This window comes from Chaetodon auriga, chromosome 18, assembly GCF_051107435.1.
Source record: "Chaetodon auriga isolate fChaAug3 chromosome 18, fChaAug3.hap1, whole genome shotgun sequence".
Taxonomy (NCBI): Eukaryota; Metazoa; Chordata; class Actinopteri; order Chaetodontiformes; family Chaetodontidae; genus Chaetodon; species Chaetodon auriga.
Genome location: NC_135091.1, coordinates 12,040,211 through 12,054,708, shown reverse-complemented (window position 1 = coordinate 12,054,708; position 14,498 = coordinate 12,040,211). Strand labels below are relative to the sequence as shown.

At 44.1% G+C, this 14,498-nt stretch overlaps 1 protein-coding gene across 2 annotated transcripts in view; it reads right to left on the bottom strand.

Annotated features, from left to right (window-relative positions):
* The window catches only part of nbas (NBAS subunit of NRZ tethering complex), a 139,325-nt gene that overhangs the window by 42,376 nt on the left and 82,451 nt on the right, over positions 1 to 14,498 (bottom strand). For both annotated transcript variants that reach the window (XM_076756131.1, XM_076756134.1), the window contains exons 44-46: positions 7,884 to 8,134; positions 3,414 to 3,754; positions 1,382 to 1,606 (exon numbers count right to left, since the gene is read on the bottom strand). In XM_076756131.1, the coding sequence (XP_076612246.1) occupies positions 1,382 to 1,606; positions 3,414 to 3,754; positions 7,884 to 8,134 (817 nt within the window). The remainder of the gene's footprint in view (positions 1 to 1,381; positions 1,607 to 3,413; positions 3,755 to 7,883; positions 8,135 to 14,498) is intronic.

Genomic DNA, 14,498 nt, shown 5'->3' with positions numbered 1-14,498 from the left:
ACTATAACATTGCACCATACGCAATATCCGCAGTGTGTAATTTGCTGTCCTCGTTACAGGTCAAGGCGCCTGTGGTGGATTCCTGTACGATCCACTATTATTTCCAGCAGCTGGTCACGTACACTTGATAAATGACCATAGTATAGCCAAACAGAGCCTACAGGGCTCTTTCTATCTATCTTTCCCTACCTATCTGCCCTTTGCTGGTTCTTATATCCTTTTTATCTATCTCCAAGGATACTATCGTTTCCTGCGCCAGTCGAAGGGAAGTTACATTGCAGAGGTTGGACGTTGTGTGTGTGTGTGTGCACCTATGACCTTAGTCTAGAGCTAAGTAATGTTTGTATCTTCTTCACTATTACAAGGGGGTATATGTGCTTTTATACACAGATAAAAAAGGGGCTAAATATTATAAAGTTGCACAGTGTGGGGGGTCAGAAATGACCAGTTTTGATGGGTATCTCATGGTCGCATAGCAACACTATGCACGCACGCACGTACGCACATACACACAGCCACAGGGAGGTGATAGTGGGGTAAGTCAGTGTGACTTTGCTTAAAGAGATACAGAACAGCGTTCATGCTGTATATACAACCATGTGGCAGGGCTCATTTGAAACAGCAGCCTGTAGATTTACATTAATGTACCCTTGACTAGTCCCAGTGAGGCTCGGAAGAGCTAAGTCAAGCAGAACCAGCACAGTATTACACAACAATGCACAAACACACCCATACACAAGGACAGACACAATGTAAACTATCTGTAAGTCCGGGTAGAGGTGACCCCATGAGCAGCAGAGGGAACAGGATGTGAGACATCAAGTGTGTGCACGTGTTTGTGTGTCAAACATCATGAGTGAGTCACTTAATCAAAACAGTTTTGGAGAATGAGTCTTTGGGTCATTTTACCTGTAATTTAAGAAGATTAACCATGTATCCCTCGTTGATGGGAATAAAAATTATCTCGACTTTCTTATATGGTCTGTCGATAAATACATTTAAAAAATTAAGTGCAGTATAGCATCAGGTTTATCCAGCTAAGGAAGGCAAGTCTATTTTTGGAACAATTTTAATTTGAGCAAGCGCATACTCAACTGTCCCTGCCAAACCTAACAATTTCTTTTTTTTTTTCCTAGCACTTTCACTCCAAATTCACCAGATTTAACAACTTACCATTTAAGCTTAGAACTGATATTTGACATAGTTTATGCTAAGGCACGACCATGAATGGCTGCAGTAAATGCTCAGGGTGTCTATCTAAGTTAAACAACACTGAACTTTGTGTGCTCTTTTAACCGATCATTTACCACACATTCACACAAAGAGGATTTCTCCCTCTTAAAAAGTAAGAGGCTTTAAGTGCCTGGCAGATGGGGTCTACCTGCTGGCCGTCTTTGAGTGACAGAATGAAGGCATGACTCAGGGTGTCCAGGTGGGCCTGTGATTGCTGCAGGTGTGCTAGAGCCTCATCAAAAGTCATCCCTGCTGGGTCCGTCCCTTCCTGTTCCCCGTTACCGTCGCTTCCTCTCTTCCTGCTTTTCTCGCCCAGCTGGCGCAGGGCTTTGGTGGCTCGCTTTATCACCTCCGACCTCGCCTGGATGCTCAGCTGGAGACGGTAAAGGATGGAGGGAGGGAAGAGAATGAGGAGAGGGAGGAATGGGATGAGGGAAGCAAATCAAATTGAGCGAAGAGTGGGAAAGAGAGGTGCCCAAGTTATGCACATTAATTTCAAACTTAACATGTTGAAGAGAGGCAGGTATAAGCCAATATATTTGCACCAAAATACCACCAGGAACTTGAGTAGCATATGTGTGTATGTGTGTGTGAGAGAGAGAGAGAGAGAGAGAGAGAGAGAGAGAGGGAGGGAGATCATAGCTGGAAGCCTGCTGTAATTGATTAAATTCACTGAGAGCAGGTTAACCATTCATGGGGAGAAGAGAGGGCCTTTGGCTGGAGGAGGATTTACTCTATTGCATGGAAACATACAGGCAAGCTCCCCACACACACATCCACATCAAGAAGACACCTGTAAATCTTCCGACTTCACATTTCCAGCTCCCTCAACCACACACTCCGATACATGCTACTCTACCACTACTACACTTCTGCATTTGCTAGATATCTTGACTCAGACTGACAGCGCTTTTCTCTGCTAGGACAGGTTGATCAGTCAAATGGCATTTCCTGACAGGTTCAATTTCTTTTTAAGGGTACGTGTGTTTATGCATTTGTGTGTATATAGTTTAAGCGTCAGTGGGTATGGAATCAGATGTAGGCATTCACCAAAGGGCAAGGTTTGAAAACCTGCTGGAGGTTGAGTAAAGGATGCTTCCATGAAAGACACTATCTAAGATCAATACCTCAGAGGGGTGGGTGGGTGGGTGGGGGGGGGGGAAATGCCAACACTCTCTGTTTTCCTTCAAAAGATTTGTCCAGTAGGAGGAAAGCTAAGTCCCAGCCATCCCTCTCAGCCCTTAGCCGAGTGGAAAATGGATCAATCCATCGTGGGGGGCAATGGGGGTGTGAAAGGTCAGATGTATTCCGAGCAGCGAGGGTTCAAAAAGGATGAGAAAAAAAAACTAAAACAGAAAGAGAGGGCTGAGGAAAGAGGAAGCAGACAGTGGGTTTCTGAGAGGTAATCTGCATGTTAAAAAGCACAGTGGGAAAACAGTGCCTGCTGGGAATTGGAGTTTAATTGGCTCTGAAGTAGAGAGGGATCAATTAGCTATCATGGAGTCACAGGAAACGAGAGGGTGCATAAGACAAAAGTGAAAGAAAAAGGGAAGGTCTGGAGTAGCGGTGTGCCAGTGTGGAAAAAAAAAAAAAAAAAAAAAAAAAACTGGGCTGGTATTGATAAGGTGCTCTGAGGCACTTTAAGTCCTCTGCAGGACAATTTTTCACAGAGCTGTAATTATGTGGCTGACATTTCTTGTGCAATTTTATAATTTCTTTTATAAATCATGACTGGTATGTGCTTTGAGGCGACAGAGTGTGGATGTGAACATAATAATATATTTAAAAATTAGGAAAGGGCTTTTGCCATTCCAAAAATTCAGCCTGGGGCATGAGAGGAGACCAGTCAGACGACGAAGAGCGCAAAATGAGGAATGTGACAGTTTGATGTAGTGATTGGAAATCCCCACAATCCTTCCTTTTAGACAATATGAATCCTGTCTGGGTGGCTGCCTGGAACCAACTACAGTACCTTCTGTGCTGCAATTACAAATTATGTGTCTGCCAAACTCCCACAGTTCCTGTCTGAGACGGGAACAGAAAATAGAGCCTCCTTTACGCCGTACTGTGTCAAACTACTTTTTCCTGTCTTGTATACGCTAATTCATATGAAAAACAGCTGGATTTTAAGGGAGGGGACCTAAAATACACCACTACCATCTGACCAAATTTCAGCTTACATGTTCGGCTGCATCAGGTGAGAAGGTGATGCTGTCCAGGAAGTGGACGGCGTCAGCGGGGACCAGCCTGTCCAGGTATTTGGCACAGGTGTCGTATGCATGCAGGTAGTCCTGATCGCTCTGCGGGGGTCTCTTCAGCAACTGGGGGTCTCCTTTCCAAAACAGCTTCTGCAGCCACACTGCGTGGACTGCACTGGGGGAGACTGTCGCGCCTCCACCACCGGGCACAGGCAGCCGATTGGCAAGCTTGGAGATAGACAGCACGTTCTGACTGGTCAGAACTGGTTGCAGAGTGGCCAACGGATCCAGCGATTCATCGGTCAGCTTCCTGTAGTTCAAACCTGCAAGAGAGATAGTACATTAATCAGACGCATGACTTTGTTAAGCATAACATGTATGCTGACATTTGTAGACTACATTTTTGACATAATAATAATGAATACATCCCGTTGATGTGTTTTCCCTTTCACTCAACCCTTGTGTTCACAGTGCATTACTCATACACTCGGAGGCTCCCTCGTTACCCTTGTACACGTGACCTTCTGTAGCACTTGGCCCTGGTCATTGTGATTGCACCATTAAAGTGCACAGTCTGTTTTACAAGTTCAATGCAAGGCCAGCTTTTAAGCTTAGTTTTACATTGTGGAATACATCACAAATTCTTGATCATGACACACGACGTCAAATTTAGCTGCTATTTAAAATATAAAGATACGCCACGTGCATTAAAGACATACAAAAGGCTTTTTCAGACATTGTGAATACAGCATTGGCACATATATATTTACTTGCCAAAGCAGAATATAATGCCGCATTGTATGACAAGCCTAGCATTCAAACTCCTACAGCGTATCCAACACTTCACTGTTCAGAAAGTGGCACTTTACAAAAGGGAGGTCTGAAGGCACTTTACACTGTGTACATGCTATACTGCTGTATTCACATACTGTATGGTACGCGCAAACCACGCAGAATAATTGCAGTGATTTCATATGCAGAGGTTGTTCAATATTCCATTACATGACAGAAATGCATCAAGAGAAATGCACGTTAAGAGAGCACAAGGTTGATGTGAACCACAAAGAGTGCGTGTGTGGAAGTGCTTCTGTCTGTCCGCCTCTGCATGCAAAGGTGTACAGTTTGTCTGTGGCTCTGTCTGTGCGCATCACATCTGCCTCCACTGCAGCTCTCTGCGTCCGTGTCTGCGTGTGTGTGAGACGGAGCGAGTGGCGTGCTCTTAGTCTCCCGCACTATCAGACAGACACATTACTGTGGCAACACCACAGCCTGTCTGGACTTTAAATATTTAACACTGGTCTGCCTGTGGGGAGGGTTCTGTCAACGTTGCTTGGAATCCCCGACGCGCGCGCACACACACACACACACACACACACACACTCACACACAATACTTTCAGACAGGCCCAGACGGACACTTAAACTGCAGATAAGAGCTACATGCACTTACACATGTACTCTCTCGGTCTCTCCGCTGCCCCACCCACTCCTCTCCCCGCCTCCGTCTCTTCCACACCCAAGCAGCAATTTCGCCCTCTTCCTCAGGAGAGCCCACTCAGACAGTCACCTGATACTGTGTCTGAAACTGTGATGAATATTGGACACACGCCACCTGTCTCTACTGTCTGAATGCCTCGTAAGCATGCCTGTGTATGTGTGTGTGTGTGTGTGTGTGTGTGTGTGTGTGTCTGTTCAGAGCTGCAAAGGAGTCCTAAGTGCGTGTGTTTGAGTTGAAGAGTGCTGATAGAAAGTTGGTGGCCCTGGAGACATCGCAACAGCCTGTGTGTCAATTTTCCGACATGAGCGCGAATGTGTGGGTTAAGTTTTAACAGTGTTTGAGAATGCGTGTGTGTGTGAGAGAGATACAGGGAGTGTTAGTTTGTAAGTGTTAGTGCCACAAAGTCAGTATATGTGCTAGTACATGAGCATTACTCCTCCCTGGTGAAGTTTGTACAATTGTACAAACAAACGTACAATTGTGTGACACTAATGTGTAGACAGTTTGCTAAACCCCTCCTGCTGAAGAGCAACCGCCCAATCACATCCTTGCATGGGCTCTCGTGAGAGTAACTGACTTCACGGGGCTCGTCCCTTTTTTTCGTTTGTTCCATTTCCACGATGTTTACCGATTCCTGGCTGCTGTAGGCCTTTGTCAGAGCAGACATTCTGACTTGTCAAAGCAGGAAGAATCGTAGGTGCTCAATAATTAATAGCATCAGTGATGGCTGCATTTCATTTAAATGACCCAGTTCCAGGGCTCTGGCATGGTGCATGCTCACACACCGACATGGCTTACTGGGACACCTCATGGAATGGAGCTATCTCCACTGTCATGTTATTACTTACACCTGTTTCTGGCTGTTGTGGCAAATCACAACCTTTGCCATGAAAAGGGTCTACTGCTGGCTACAGTAAAGACAAGTAAAATGTCCAAGCCTGTCACATATTTGTGAAAGTTAAGACGTTCACGTCTTTGAGGATTTGCCTGACAACACCACATACACCAGGCATTGCTTATTAAAAAGACGAGCTTCAGCACAAAGTTAGGTTAGGCTTTGACTATCTTACAACCAAGTTATCTCAACTATCTTAACAATCGTGTTGCAGTTTACATCCATGTCCGTTCAGACTCATATAATATATGTATAGTTTCAAAGTGAGCACCCGAGATCACCAATTCAGCATCTGACCAAATGTGAAATATGGTCACAGTCTCCCCGTCTGTTCCTGAGTTATGGCTTTTAATAATGGGCAGAAAAGTGTTGCTGAAGACTTCATGATGTCACAGTGAAGCTCACCTTTGACCTTTTGGATATAAAATGTCATCACTTTATCTTCTGAGAGATTTGTGTGACACTTTGTCCAAATTAGTGTATGAATTCTTAAGTAATGGCCAGGCTTGGTTACAGTGACTTTTGACCTTTAACCAAAGCTCAAATCAGGTCATCCAAGTGGACGTAATCTGATAAGGTAATTGTGTGAGAGTAAAACAGTGGCACTATGAGCTTAAAGTGCATTTTCGCCTGCTTCTGTAGAAACGCATCTAAGTCGTGTGTGTGTATGTGTGTTAAACAGAGACATGTGTCACCGGTAAAAGCTGTGGTGTTCTCAGGAGCAGAGGGAGGAAGTGAGGCGTGAAAACACAGCTGACACCTGGCTGACCTTTGCTGAACTTCATCGAGAAGTGACACCACCTCCACCCGTACACAGCTAAGTTTGAGCACTCTTGCCGGACCGTTGAACCGGTGACATGCTACAACCTGGACATGACGTCCTTGGAGAGGGCGCTGCCACAGAAATCTTAGTGGAAACAGCACCTTTCTGCGATGCTGTCGCTATTTCAGGAGCTTGGTGTGTTAGGTGGATTGACAACTAATACAGAGGGGAGATTGCTTCACTTGTCGTTTACAGGAAAATGTGAATGGCTGTTTTTTTTTTTTTTCCAATCCTGTTACTTTTCAATTTTGCAGACTAACATGACAGCTGGTGGAGAAGAGGAGGAAGCGAGCAAAATCAAAAAACAAGATGAGGCAGAGATAATAGCTATGTCACTGCGTGTATTTCATTTGTCCATAACACAGAAATATAAGGATTAAGCTAGTTTTATATGAGACCAGAAATGCGCCACAAATGTATGTCTTCAGCTGTTGTATTTTTCTAAGATTCAACATGACAGTGACTTGACCTTATCTACCGACTAGAGGGAATGTCAACATCTGTGAGTCTTCTATCATGTCAAGAGGGATTATGTTCAAGTCTTCAACACGCAACTTGATTTCTTGACATTAAAGGCTTGGGGCTGGTTGTCCACCAACAACAGAAGTAGATTAACCCCTAGAATCTCAGAAACAGCATTAATTGCAAGACAAATGAGTGCTTTTGTGAATTAATTGCCATTATGTTACTTTGGTTTTTCTAAGCAGTGCCATTTTCCTCTGACGTCAGACCTAATGGGTTATCAAATATGTTGTTTTACCTTGAAATCTGACCCAATGTTCCTCTGGTTTGCTGATCAATTGCAAAGTGATGAAATGATAACAATATTTCAGATGTTTACATGAACATTATCTTCTGAAAAGAGCGTCTGAGCTTCGCTTTTTGTCAGAGGAAAATGGCCAGTGTGTAAAAATGATCTGTTGACCACAACCACATGAACTCCTTCCCTCATGAAAGGTACCGTCTGCATAGACTACACAAGAAAAAAGGCATTGTGCATTGTGCATTTTCATAAATAACGAGAATTACACACTTTTAAAAGCAAGTGCAGTTACCCATATCATTAGAAAGAAACCATTACTGCTGCGTTCTTTGCAGACTGATTCAGCACTGAATCAGATTTTAGATGCAAGCTGCATCCACTGGTTCAATGCATTATCCCTGCTTTTTGTCCTTCCACCTATTATCTCTGCAGCAGTTGTTCCATCTGCATCACAATGATACAGAAGAAACTTACCATTGGCGACAGCTCGAAGCTTCTTGAGCAGCTTGACATGAGAGTCTGGCTTGATAGCGGTGGTGACGTAAGGCTCACAGCCTGCAGCATCTAGCAAGGTGTAGTAGTAGAGCAGGCGGCCCTGGTCGGTTCCCTCCACAGTGGGCAGAACGTACTTCGTCATGTGGCTGTAAAAGGCCTGAGGGTTGCACTTCAAAGTGTCAAACAAACCGAGGGACTCACTCCGGGATTCAATATCCTTGGTGGAAAGACTGGATGAGGACGAAGAGGAGGACAGGGAACAAATGAGATGAGAATAAAACCACGGGTTTATGTAACTGAACGTGTCTGATAGTTCCACAGCGAACGCACTAATCCATAGTTTTCATCGCAAAATAAACACAGAGCGATAATCCATATCCCAAGTTCAAAGCTTTTGTGTTTGCTGTTGAACACGTCTGCTGAGCGAGATATGTCTTCTCTATGGAAAATATCCATTGGTGCCCAGGATGTGAAACACTTTACAGTAGGTTTCTAGCATCAGAAAGAGCAGTTTGATTGGAGAGAAAAAAAAAAGCAGCAATAGCTGATAGCCTGAAAAAGATAAGAGAAGAACAACACGACACGCAAAAAAACAAATTTCGTTAAGAAACAATCAATGGACAAAGACAACCAGCAGTGGGGACTACGTGGTTGCAAAGCAGTATTTGAAAACAGCAGTGCAAAGGCAGCCGAGAGATCTGCAGGCTTATCACCAAAGATACAGTCCCTCGAAAAAAAAAAAGATGAGGATATCATAGATTACTACAGAGAATACGTTTAAGAACTTGGTCAGCATTGACATAAAAACAAGCAAAAAGGGAATAAGTTGTTAAAAAGGGAAGACAGACAGATGAGAGAGGAAAAAGAACATGAACGTGATGTGGAAATGCTTCCAGGCTTGGAAAAAAAAAAAAAAAAAAAAAAATCAGCGTGGAAACCTATTCAGCGATTTGTTCAACTCGTGCGCTGCTTTGCTTTTCCAAAGCATGTTTTACCACAGAACTCAAAGTCAGCAGCAGCAGGTGGTCTGAAGAATGAGAGGACGAGTGAAAAGAATACCAGCAAAACACCAGAGAGAGGAGAACTGGAAGAGAAAAGCCTCAGAGAACCACAAACAAAGGTTAAACAAGGAAAAGATACAAAGAATGAAAAGGCTACGGCCAAGGGAAGCTAGTTGCTGGTAGTCGCAGTGGGGCTCCGAGCAATCTGTGGCTGTCTGGGAGTGTGTTAGTGCGAGAGCAAGTCTGCTTATCTGTTGGAACGGGACGACATCAAAGACGACCGTGTTTCCTCTGGGCGCTCCATCAGAGCTAGCTGGGAGGCTTTCGCTAATGAAAAAAATATAGATGGCGGCAGCAGTGCGGAGGCAGCTGACAATAAGCTCAATAATGTAAATAACACTAATCACCATCACAACAGGGGCTCAGATAAGACTGGAGTCAACAGAACAAGTGACTCTAAGTAAAGACTCTCTCAGTCACTTTCCCTCTCGTCTCCTTCCTGAGTGCACGCACTCGCCGGCAGCCTGAGACCCCAATCAAAGTCTGACGTTTCACTATTTAATCACGTTAGCTCCAAAGTGACTGAAAGCACCAACAACAACGGCAAGAGAAACAACAGCTTGTCCAGGTAGGACCGTTTGAGGGGTGTTAAGTGTGTTCCTTGGCAGTCGCGCACTGGCAGAAAATAAAGACAGCTGAGACTGGTGGATTGCGGCCAGTATTCATGTCAGGCTCTGTTTTAGCTGAGCGTGTTGCTGTAGTTCTTCAAAGCCAGGTTGTCATCTCCTCTTTGTCTTTCTTCTCTACCCAGTGACAAAAGGCGTTTAGCGCCTCTCTTTACTAACTTTGCGAGCACCTCCTCGCTTCTCTCTCCAGCTTTCAGCATCTCTTTGTCGCACATATTTTATGACTATACTGCAGCTCGCTTGGTGGTATTTATCGCTGTACACAACACAATTTCCCACTCCGTCTCTGTTGTGTTCATGCGGCTGCAGTATCAGGAGCTTCTCATTACAATCTTTGGCTGTTTGTTTCAAAAGCCTGAGTGAGGAACCAATTTCATCCGGTGGAGAATTCCTCATTTTCCATGCTGTTCCCTCCCTCGTTCTCCCTTATACATTACCATATTCTGTTTGTTGTCTCTTGCACCATGTCCAAACAAAAAATAGGCTTCTCGTATTCTTAAATTCAGAGGCATATTTAATTGCCGTGGTAATCTGACAGCCAGAATTAAACACTAGGGGGGCTTTGGCTGAGCACTGATGATTATTCAACACACAATTGTTATTTGCATTGATGCAAGCAGTATTTTTTTTTTTAAGATTTGTGCTGCTAATTTGTTTACAAATTGCTGTCCAGCAGGGGGTTGTAGAGGAGTTTTTGTGCTGTAGAGTTCAGCACAGGACAATGGCACTTAAGAAATGTACTCTTCTAGAGGACAGTGATACAGCTGATTTACTATTTTGTTTGATTAAGTGAGAGCAATTGTACATATGAACACTCACATAACTGACAATGTAAACCGCACATAATACACACATACATTTGGGGGGAGTAAAAAAGAAGCTCTGAACTAAAAAATTATATATCACCTTTTAAATTACTATGGCAAACTTGTTGCTCTGCTTTTAGCTCAGTTTTTGTTGTCCACCAGTTCCGATGGGACATATCTGGCTCTTCAGCTGGGCAGGTAACGTACACTGGTTTATCAGAGTTATCCACTGAAAACAGCTGCCTGCTGCCTCTAGAAACAATGCTAATGCTAATGAGAGCTGTGAGAGTGAACCAAAACAGTAGCTGTGGGCCGTAAAACCAAAACAATGAGCTAAAAGTCACAGGAACTGCAGGTTTTGGCTCATGGCTCTTTGGATTTGTCACTACAAGTCACCCGTTCCACACAGAAGAGGTCATGTGATTAAATATAAAATATTGATGATAGCTGCTTTAACAGTGTCAAAGCTGCCAAAATCACAGGTCAGATCACTCGTCCGTACTCAACAACAGTTACACTAGCAGCTCTGTGTGGCTGTGTGTGCCTGTTTGGCTAACATTGTTTAGTTGAGCATGACAGCATGCCAAGATTGCGCTAATTAGCACACAGAGTACAGCTGAGGCTGATGGGAATGTCCTGATGTTGGTGTCTTGAGCAGCATGGTGGCCGACCTGACCGACCACCTGATGTTGTCTGTTAACTTACAACATATGCAGTTTATTTTACGTGTTTCATTTCAGGCGAGAGACAGATTTTTAAATGGAACATTCAGTTTATGATTTCTACAAAAAAAAGCTTATAGAAATTTACTATCACACAGACCGGGGAGAGGCTGAGGTGGTGCAGCGCGGCTGGTCGACAGTGGCATGTGAAAGCAGGTAAAATTAGGAGCTGATGGCATAAATTGACTGCCTGCTGTATTTGAAATGTCAAACCTGATGGTCCATGTGCCATGCGTGTGGCGTGTCCTGTCTCAAATAGCCCCTGCTGATTCACTCACAAATACAGTTTTTGTGTGACTGAACCAAAGGTTATGCAGGTGTATGTGTCGTCCCACATCCCGCTCTCCCTACTTCTCCCCCATGACTCCGGGAAGCATGCTTACAGTCATGCTCCAGCTCATGGTCATGCTGCAGGCGCAAATCTTGCAGACTTTCTGCGGACAGCAAGTCAATAATCCCTAAACATCAGAACCAACAGCACAAAACAACTGCAGCTAAACACAGAATGCACTAACACTAACTGGTGCGTGACAACAGCATGATCCACATTCCCACTGAATGCTACTTTTTTCTATTCTGGGCAGGAAAGCTCATCAGCATGCCAAGCACATGCACACGAACACACAGCAAGATACGTGCTTGCAGCAATTTAATGCCGAAGAAATGTTTCAGATTATTAAATGCAGTATGTCCAGAACAGCATGATGCAAAAAACATGGATTTTTACAAAGGTGAAAGTTAGACAGCTGGTGGCACATCAACATCCTCATGCACATGCCAAGAGGAGGAATCTCGTTTATAGAAACTACCTGATATAGAAAATCAACCATAAATCACTTCATAATAACTGATGTTTTGCTAAAATACACACCATGTAAGTTGCAACATGACAGGAAAGAACAATGTTTTTAAGAAATAAAACAGCTGCGGTAAAACTGCAGTGACTGAGGGGAGAGGGGGAAATTTGCTATGGCAGGGGTGATTGCAGTTCTTTAAGTATTGTTATCATTTGCATGGCACAAGGTCCCTGGAAGGTTAAAATAGCAAGCGCCTCGTGTAGACAGAGAGAAGTCACGCTTTGTCGTAATCACAGACGAATTGAGCTTTAACAGCAAAGCCTAAAGTGTTATGACTGTACGGTCTATAAAATTGCACATTTCTGATATAATTTCAGCATCTGTTTGCCAGATGAGGTCACCAGATGTGTAACTGGAAAGAGCAGTACAGAATCCAAAGGTGTCATCTCCAGTTCTGAGGCTTCCTCATTAGGTGCGAAGCGAAACACATCTTGAGGATGAGTCAGAAAAGGAACGTGCCACAAAAGTATTTATTTCTCATTATGGGGAAAAACCACTGATCTGCAGAAAAAGCAGCACAGCTGGCCAGCAGTTGTTGGCAGCAGGTAGGAACTCGAAACGTGGAGCTCGGGGCTGCTGTTTGAAATGTCAGCCGTGATGTTTGGATCAGCTGACTGTCAACTGATGTGGGAAACAGTATTTGTTTGCCCTGCCTGAAGTGAAGTTTCATTTATACAACCCGTTATTCATCGACCAAATCCTGACACGAAGACCTACAACAAAAGGATCCAGCAAAACACGCTGGTACCAGTGATGTTAGGGACGAGCAACAAGTATTTTCTGATATTTTGGTGGAAATATTCGCCATTATTTTTGTCTCGCAAGACATCAAGTTAACATGAACTAAAAAGGAAATGTCAAATCAATGCTCAGCCCTTCTACAAGAGACACTTTCACACAAATTCACACATGTAATGAATTTGGGCAAAACACAAAGGATGGGTGAGCGAGGGGATAACGTTAAAAGCCTCAAAAAGAAGTCAAAGTGAACTGGCAGGTGACATCTGAGTAATACGTCAACACCCCTCCTGTTTTTGGACAAGTCATTTATATGGTTGAATGGATGTCATTAAAACGTCAATAAAACTGGCTGACATTCATGTGCCTAAAGAGGCCCTGAGTACATCTACAAAGACCTGCACGCAGAGAGAACAGCTGACGGCGGCGGTGGTGTTTAGCAGCGCATTGATTCCTCTAAAGCGTTCATTCTGTGTTAATAGGACTGTCTCAGGGACACTCTGGCCCTATCATCCATCTCTTCTTTCCCCATCTATCTGGCCTGCCCCCTCCCTCCCCCGTTCTTCCCTGCACACACTGACTCTGTGAGTATTTCTCTACCTAACAACCTTTCTCTACATCCTGTTTTTTTTTTGCAACACTTAGCGGTGAATGCTCAGCAGCTCTTTTTACTCATTTGACCTGAAAGACATTTTCCATTTGTCATCCTTTGACCATATTATTACCATATCAAACTGTGCAGATCTCTAATGTGGCATCAGAACTTCGGTGAATATTTGAACTAAACACTTACCCTGCCATTATATCCAAGACCAACACTGTAATACCTCTGTGTTTAAGGCCATAAACAAATGAAGTACTTTTGCTCTTCTTCTTCCTCTCTGAGTGGATTGTTGCCCCTGTTCTTACTAACTTTACTGTGGGTTTTCTCACTACATATATACGTATAAGAGGCACTGTCTAACCTACATGTGTTTGCTGTGAGACCTCAGATAGCGAGGTCGCTGGGTGTGACCCTGGATGTTGACAGCAGTGGTTTTGCTCCTGTACATTCCTCCTGTACAACATCAGGAGGATTTACCCCTTCCTCACTGGGGAGGCTGCCCAGGTGCTTATCATCACTCACCTTAACTGTTCCAACTGCTGCATCTGCCACTGAACCTCTGAGGGTGCTCCAGAATGCTGCTGCTCGCACGGTGTTAAACCAACATCGCTCACTATACTGGCTCTTTGTCACTGCTCACATCCAGCTCAAGACACTGGTGCTGGGCTACGGGGCGGTGAAAGGAAATCCTCCTTCCTACCTCCAAGCCACAGTCAAACCCTACACTCCAGCCTGACCACTGCACCCCTCTAACTCTGGATGTTTGGTTGTGGGGTCACACAGAGGACTTTGCAGTCTCTCTTCTCAGCGGAGGATCTTCTCGGTTCAGGCTCTGTGTTGGTGGAATGAACTCCACACTGCAGTCAGGACATCAGAGTCACTGCCTTTCACTGCAGGCTCTCTAACAGGCTTTTAGTTATTTATTGGTGTTGCACTTCCAATTTTTACTGACATCCGGCTCTTGAACCTTTCGAGCTTGAATGCACTTATTGTAAGCCACCTTGAACAAAAGTGTCAAATTAATGTAAGACAAATGTAATGCATTAGGAAGACTCTTGTTAGTGCCCTTAACCCACGTACTGACCTCAGATCTGGCTCACTGCTGCTACCAAACAGTTAGGATAAGTGAAATGCAAAAAATGTATTTTCCTACAGGGATCAATAAAAGTCTGAATTCCAT